The 7,632-nt window shown below is 35.4% G+C and overlaps 2 protein-coding genes across 2 annotated transcripts in view; one reads left to right on the top strand and one right to left on the bottom strand.

Moving 5' to 3' along the window:
• The window catches only part of LOC113475788 (growth hormone secretagogue receptor type 1-like), a 6,863-nt gene extending 1,392 nt beyond the window's left edge, over nucleotides 1-5,471 (bottom strand). The window contains exons 1-8 of the mRNA XM_026840598.1: nucleotides 5,316-5,471; nucleotides 4,648-4,776; nucleotides 3,197-3,326; nucleotides 2,670-2,798; nucleotides 2,050-2,189; nucleotides 1,537-1,682; nucleotides 917-1,003; nucleotides 230-368 (exon numbers count right to left, since the gene is read on the bottom strand). Coding sequence (XP_026696399.1) covers nucleotides 230-368; nucleotides 917-1,003; nucleotides 1,537-1,682; nucleotides 2,050-2,189; nucleotides 2,670-2,798; nucleotides 3,197-3,326; nucleotides 4,648-4,776; nucleotides 5,316-5,395 — 980 coding nt within the window. The 5' untranslated portion in view covers nucleotides 5,396-5,471. The remainder of the gene's footprint in view (nucleotides 1-229; nucleotides 369-916; nucleotides 1,004-1,536; nucleotides 1,683-2,049; nucleotides 2,190-2,669; nucleotides 2,799-3,196; nucleotides 3,327-4,647; nucleotides 4,777-5,315) is intronic.
• Nucleotides 5,472-6,791: 1,320 nt separating this feature from the next.
• The window catches only part of LOC100183194 (synergin gamma-like), an 11,304-nt gene continuing 10,463 nt past the window's right edge, over nucleotides 6,792-7,632 (top strand). Inside the window, exons 1-2 of the mRNA XM_002123677.5 lie at nucleotides 6,792-7,070; nucleotides 7,426-7,624. Coding sequence (XP_002123713.3) covers nucleotides 6,930-7,070; nucleotides 7,426-7,624 — 340 coding nt within the window. The 5' untranslated portion in view covers nucleotides 6,792-6,929. The remainder of the gene's footprint in view (nucleotides 7,071-7,425; nucleotides 7,625-7,632) is intronic.

Raw genomic sequence — 7,632 nt, 5'->3', positions numbered from 1 at the left:
GGACATCTGGGCAATAAGACACTTAACAGCAATTGATTCTTGTGGTCACTAATGGGTTGTGCAAATTGTCATCCAAGCAGAAAATACAGTCATTCGCAAAGTTCCATATACGTGGCAACTCGTACCCAAGCACAAGGTGTATAAAACAGAACACTAGTGTTTAACGACTGTCGTTTTTTTCCACATGCGAGGATAAAGCAAGGTATATTCTATACAAGTATATACTTACGACGACCCAATGTTGTAGAATATCGGGTTGAGACATTCTGACGTTCTCATGCAGATGTATTGTATAATTCCAAACAACCAGTCAATGCGAAGCAAGTTATCTCCTTTCTTACCAGGGTATTGGGTGTAAAACGCGTATGCTGAAACGACAAAAACAAATTTATAGTAGGGTGGGGGAAGATGGGACACTTTTAGCACATAATATTCAAATACCCCGATTGTGTTTTAAATAATTAACAGCGGTCTATGGGAGTCGTGAGGATACGGTTTTATAATTCTTTGCATTTTCTATGTTTACTACCAAATGGGAAGAGCAAATGGGATACAAAGGTGTCCCATCTTCCCCCATCCTACTATGTATACTTGAATATGTTTTAAAGTTGTTAAAAACCACGGACAATGTTGTTAATTCTTTCATAGCCTTTAACTTACATGCCCTACTTATAGTAGGGTAGGGAAAAAGGGACACCTTAAGCACATATTATCCAAATGTTATGATCGTGTTTTAAACAATTTACAACGATCTATGGCAGTCGTAAGGATACATTTTTATAATTCTTTGAATTTTCCTTTGCTGCTGTGATGATTTCTAAACTTAGTGTTTTAATTTCAGACTGCTATATAAACGGGAATCAACAAATAGATTTTGACCCCACGGTTTTTTGTCTGATTCCAACAAAAACCTTACCCGTAAATGGTATGTATCCAACGAGAAAAGAACCAACGATCAGGAACAACTGGATAATTGCTTGTTTTTCTTTCTTTGCCTCCACATCTACACGGAGAAGATTATTTTAATTCAAAAGTAATTTACTCCTACAATCTTAAAAATACTATTTATGAATGAATGAATGTAACTTATTACCTCGCGTGGTGGGGCAACAATCGTTATAACACAGGTTTTCTCTGTATGTACTGTATATTATTATATATTATTTTAATTCAAAAGTAAGTAACTGCTGCAATCTTTGAAGTTCTGCCTAGGTGTTAGAAGATAATATGTTTGTTTTTATCAACGAAACTAATCCGTTGTTAAAAAAACATTACATTAAATGAATGTATTTAACTTCTTTATACTCCCGTGTCGGGCAACAGACAACCATCGTTATAACACAGGTGTTCTCTGTATACCTTTTACAGTCAACGGGCCGTGGCCAAGTGGCAAGCGCTCCTGTGCGCATTAGCTCCCGGCCCAAATACCTCACGACACCGGCCACGCGAGGCAAATTGCATTCATATCATTATAAAGCAAATTGCATTCATATTATTATACATTACTACGTTTGCAATCATCGCCATACACCATACCTGTCTGCCGATTTGCTGAAAACGTATTGAACCTTCTTCTCCACAGGAAGATTGCTATGACGACCGAAGTAATAACAACCGTCACAAGAGGGAGGTAGAAGAATATGGGGTAAGCTATATGGGAGTACCACTTGCAGTGACCAACCCTATAAATGGACATGCCGGTATTATGAATTGGTATTTTTGAAACGCTTCAGATTTTGTTTTTTAAAAAATTATGGCGTCGCTTTTTGTGTCTCACTAGCACTTTAGTCAAACCCTCATATCAAATTTGCGGCAGAACATTTAATCGTTTTTTAACTTAATGTAACATACGTAACATAATTCGTATTTTTTTTTTTTGAAAACAATAGCGAAGATCATGTTATTTAAAGAACGAAGAGAAAGGTATCCACAGCAAGACTGTACAGTTGTAAAAACATGCTATGGATAAAAGTGTGGTAATTTATTCGTTTAACAGTTGATTGACATTCGACCAACTTATGAAATACGTCACAATGAGATAAAGCTTACCACCGCATTGCGCATGTGCAAGACGGCCATCTCGACGACACGTGGTTACTGCTTCTGTTACGAGGTGCTGACTCCATGAAAACAGAGAAAGGAACAAACCCAACGGCGAAGGTGATTGACCATACGGCAATAATGAATATCTGTGGAATATAAAGTGTCTTAGATAATATCTACTATATAGTACTGTGGGGTAAGATGGGACACCTTTACCACATAATATCTAAATACCCTGATCGTGTTTTAAACAATTAACAACGGTCTATGGGAGTCGTAAGGACACGGTTTAATGATTCTTTGAAAGTTCTTTGTTTACTATCAAATGGCACGAGAAAATAGAATGAAAAGGTTTCCCATTTTCCCTGGACCCTACTATATTTGTCTTTAAAAATCATATAGAAAAAAAATAAAAAAAAACAGGTTTTAGTACTCAACGAGAATTGTTAAAGAAGTAAAAGGCGATGCAATTTAGCTGCCACAAGTAAATTAACACAAATTGTATAACTACGCTTTTAAAATCCATAAATTTGCACAATAGTACAAGCCAAAGTTTTTTTACCATTAGTATTTCCGTCCTAATTCCTACATTTACGTTTATGTTACAGGTTAAAAACATATTTCACCTTTATACTAAGCATCCGAACTTTTGCGAATCTATGAGGCCAACCGATTGACGCCAACCGCAAGAGGGCGAAAGAGGCAATGTGAGTAGCTGTGACAAAGGACGTCCAAAGATCCGATCCCCAGTAAAACTGGTAAAACAAACTTTCCTTTTACTTTATGTTTACTTTTTAAACTTTAGTTGATGTTTATTTTTACACAAAGGGCTAATTTTTAAAATACCGTATAGGTTGGAGAAAAAATAACTTGGTGGGACCACAATAAAATAAATGTATTGAAAAACAGAACATGGCAGTAATATTACTCTAGTAGGGTTGGGGTAAAACGGGAAACCTTTTTATTTTATTTTCTCGTCCCATTTGGTAGTAAACAAAGAACATTCGAAGAATTATAAAACGCATCCTCACGACTTCCATTGACCGTTGTTAATTGTTTAAACCACGATCAGGATATTTGGATATTAAGCGCTAAAGGTGTCCCGTTTCCCCCACACCACTAAATGTACTTTTCAATACAAACGCATTCTCACCTTGCACAAAAAATCTGAAATGATCCATCTATCAAACCCCCAGGTCCGTCTATACAGTTGTAGTGGGCTGATCAGAGCAGAGTAGAGATCCGAAACGCATAAGCTCAGAATGAATATGTTGAAAATTGTACTGTAAAGTCGAATAAAAAGTATGAAGTCTTTTGTGGGGTAGAAAAGGTCATGTTTTTATTCTCTTTTATCGTCTCTTTGGGTAGTAAAAAAATATACTTACAGAAATATAAAACCGTAACCCAGCGAATCTAAAACAGCGTTGTTAAATGCAAAACGTTTAACCACTTTTTAGTATAGGGGGCTCTATATAAAATACCCTATACATATGCTACCAAAAGAAACGTAAACTGCTTCTCCCATAAAAAGAATAACAGTACTAAGTATATGATATAGTTATAGTTGATCTGTGTATGGTGGTTTATAAATTTATTTGTCCCAGCACATTCGTAGTCGAACCCTATTAGTTAAAGTTCTCTATACTATACCAGCAGCGTCTTTTTTTAATAAACCATCAATATTGGACATGCGCATACTATGTGCCTGTTGGTACCCTTTCCTTTACCCATAGCTATTTCTCTTCAGTTAATTATCCTAATCACTGTCTGGCGTTAAAAGCCATATGTATTTAAGCCCGATAAGTCGTAATTATCGTTCCTTAGTAACACAGCACTGTAGTTGGCTTAGTGATATGGGCCGTTACACGACAATTACATAAGGATATTGTAACACATCTCTGTCGTAGACTGCTCAACGGACTGTGAGTATAATTGTGACCGAATCACACGCTTCTAACCGACCAATCTTTTAAGGAGGTTTAATAAGGGTTATTGGCACCTGCCGATTGCCTGTATGACACGAACCTTTCCTTTTAATAATCTAACATAAAACTAACGATCAAAAAGTAATATAATAATATTTAATTCCCTGAGTATATTAAGAAGACCGTTCGTACTATTTTACTTTTAATAACCAAAGCTTTATTTAACGATCACAACGTAATATATAAGGTAGAACTCATAAAAAAGTGTTTAATTTACCAAGGTGTATTAAAAAATATCGTTGCACTATTTCCCTTTTATGTTTAAAATTTGATCTATAACTATCTCAAAGAAAATCTAATAATATTTAACTCATAAAAAGCGTTTAATTTGTCAATACGGAGTTAAACATATTAAGAAAGTTGCTGACAGTATAACCATAGTATATAGTAGGGTGGGGGAAGATGGGTCACCTTTAGCACATAATATTTTAATATCCTGATCGTGTTTTAAACAATTAACAACGGTCTATATGGGAGTCGTGAGGATACGGTTTTATAATTATTTTAATGTTCTTTGTTTACTACCAATTGAGACGAGAAAATAGAATGAAAAGGTGTTCCATCTTCCTCACTCTACTATATATATACACTAATACACTTCCGAATATTATGATTTTACCTCAAACTTTTCCTGCTACCGATAACAGCAATGGTAATAACATTTCCAGTTATTCCAACCACACATAGAGTGAATAGGATCGTAGCTGTTATTATGACTTCTGTGTTGTTGAAGGGTCGAACGTAGGGTCTGAAATCAAAAGTTAATATATAGTAGGGTGGGGGAAGATGGGACACCTATTCGTTCTATTTTATCGTCCCATTTGGTAGTAAACACGAAACATTCAAAGAATTACAAAACCGTATTCTCAAGACTTCCATAGACCGTTGTTAACTGTTAAAACGCGATCGGGATATTATGTGCTAAAGGTGCCCCATCTTCCCCTATAGTTTTATATGGTGATAAAACTGTAACATGATTTTATGGAACTTAACAACGCGCTGCTTTCTTAGTTCGTTGTTATTTTATAGGCGACCTAGTTAGTACAAATATTTGCACTGGACATCAGGCGAGCCTAAATAATGGTTTAAATACATCGTATAGATACCAGTAAGATGGATACCGTTAGAACTTAAACCATATTTCCCGGTGGTGTTTTGAACATTTAAGAACGTTTTAGAGTCGCGAGGATGCGGTTATACAATTCTGTAATTAGTATTTGTTTACTTTCAAATAGGACAAGAAGATGTCCCATCTTACCCCACCCTGCTATATATGTTATAACTCACCGACGTGCTAAAGCTGCGGCCACTGTCGTTTCTTCACTGACGTATGCAGTTGAAAATACTTCGGTATACGAGGTGTTCATGGTCACTACATTAATATATTATATACTTGGTCTATAATATAAAGTTAAATTCTACTTAACGTTAAGGGTAGGCCGCTATAAAAATATTAAATTAGGTTAAAACTATACATGGTATAACTATATATTCAAATCATAGGAATATCCTACGTAAACAAGTTATTTTCTTTTATATAAAGCCGAATTAACATCTAAACTTCTACCTTGAAAAGGCAACTTTTTGCCAAGACTGATTCGGTTAGGCAGTTTAAAGCGATAACTACTTTGCTTTCTGTCGGGACGCTCTTTACGAAAGTTAAATTAGGCATTTCATCCTTCTGTCTCGGCGGAAACGTAAGTTGCTAATTATTGCTTTATAATAATTAGCGCTTGTAAGTCTAGTTATATTGATGGATCATCCATGGTAAATTCGGTTCTGATATAGTTAGCTTAATTATTATACCAATTCATACAGTGCTCCAGGCAGCAAGCCTGTACAGCAGGTTACCATTTTAAATGGTCATTTTTATTTTATTTTGAAAGCAGTAAAAAAGCTAAAAAAGCTTGATTTTGTGTTTCATTTTGTATGTTTATGGACCTACTACCCTACAGCTACGCGCCCCATGAAATTTAGGTCAGAGTTGGCTCGCTTCCCATTATAATTAGACAATGGAAAACAACAGCGCTTAGAGTGCTCGCTACTTTAATAGAGGTTCTGGGTTCGACACCCGACGCTGCCTCATTGTAGACGTGTGTGTTCTTAGCAAAACACTTAACGGTAATTGAAATCATACAAGCCAATATACGGACTCTGACCTCGCTTCTAGTTGTCGACTTAAGTTTTCCCACAAGTAATATATTTTTGGAAAATGATATTTCGCTATTTATATATATTAATTGTGATTTTATTAAATAAAATGGCGATTACGTTTCTAGTCCCCATAAGATTAAAAGATTCATACAATTCAGTGAACAGAGATTAGAGATGAGGATTTAGATTTAGGTCATGCTTGATTGAGTAGTGACGTAAAATTAAAAATTTGTTTTCTGTTTGTTTGTTTCTGTGTAGAAATGGTCGTCACTGTATTAGTGTCAGTATTTAACATTGTTTTATAGAGCTTGTAAAAAAGTTTGTCAACAATAGTGAAGATTCTCCCGGTACGTTAGTAACGTTACAGATTGGGCTGGTGGAAAGTGTTAGAGGTAGGTAGTTATAGGGCCATAGGGGTAGAAACGTTAGCAGAAGCCAGCAGATAACGTAGGGGAAGGATTCTTTACTGACACCATTTTGCCATTTTGGGTGCTAGTGAAGGATCATCCCTCTTGCCTATAGAAAAAACGAGTGAATTCTTCACTAGCTCCACATTTTGTTGTATTACTGTTAAAGGTAGACTAGAAAGACTGTTTTATTTTACATTTCAGGGTACTTATTATTATAAACCTATTTTTACAGAAATAGTTTTCCTAAATGGGCAGTATTAGTTGTGTTTCTACTTCATATAAAACTTGTATATAGTATTTATTGTTCTGTCCGATGTCTTAATGATTGACAAGCATAATGGATCCATACAACAGCAACCAGCAACATATGAGTGGTAACACGCCATACATGATGCACAACACTCAGTACATGAATGCAAATAATCCTATGATGCAAATGCAAGGATTCCAACAAATGAACCCCGCTGCTCAGTTTCAGGTAAGGACAATGCTTCTTTTTTTTAAAAGTTAATAACTTGGAATGAATGAAATTTAATTTGTTTCATTTTTCTGTCACGATAAAGAAGATCAGGATAATTTTTAAAAACATAAAAAGGCTTGACTTGTTAATTTATATTTGTCTCCTCAATTACCGTAGCGAAACCTAGCAAATAAGTAGAAATAATAATGGAAAGACAGTACAAACATAAAAAAGACATCATAAAAGTATGACTCCTACAGATGGAAATTTAATGCCAACTAGAAAAATATACCAAAACGAAAAGATTTTTTAATTTTATATGCATAACATTTGAATATTACCCACCTACTCAAGCAACTGTTTTGCGTTATAGAATGTTGGGTTTAACCAAGCCGGCATGGGTTACGTTAACCCCCAACAAATACCACCCCACCCACATCAACCTGTCAATCATTTTCAACCGCGACATAATTTTCGACCTCCAGTTGCCACGGCAACCAACCAAGTGAGTTCGGAAGAAGAGAAAAAGCAGAGATACAAACTTGAGCAGCAAAGGAAGTTTCGAAACTTTGGTAATTTC

Source organism: Ciona intestinalis, chromosome 2 (assembly GCF_000224145.3).
Source record: "Ciona intestinalis chromosome 2, KH, whole genome shotgun sequence".
Taxonomy (NCBI): domain Eukaryota; kingdom Metazoa; phylum Chordata; class Ascidiacea; order Phlebobranchia; family Cionidae; genus Ciona; species Ciona intestinalis.
Note: the sequence above shows the minus strand (reverse complement) of the source record. Positions and strands in the feature narration are given on the sequence as shown.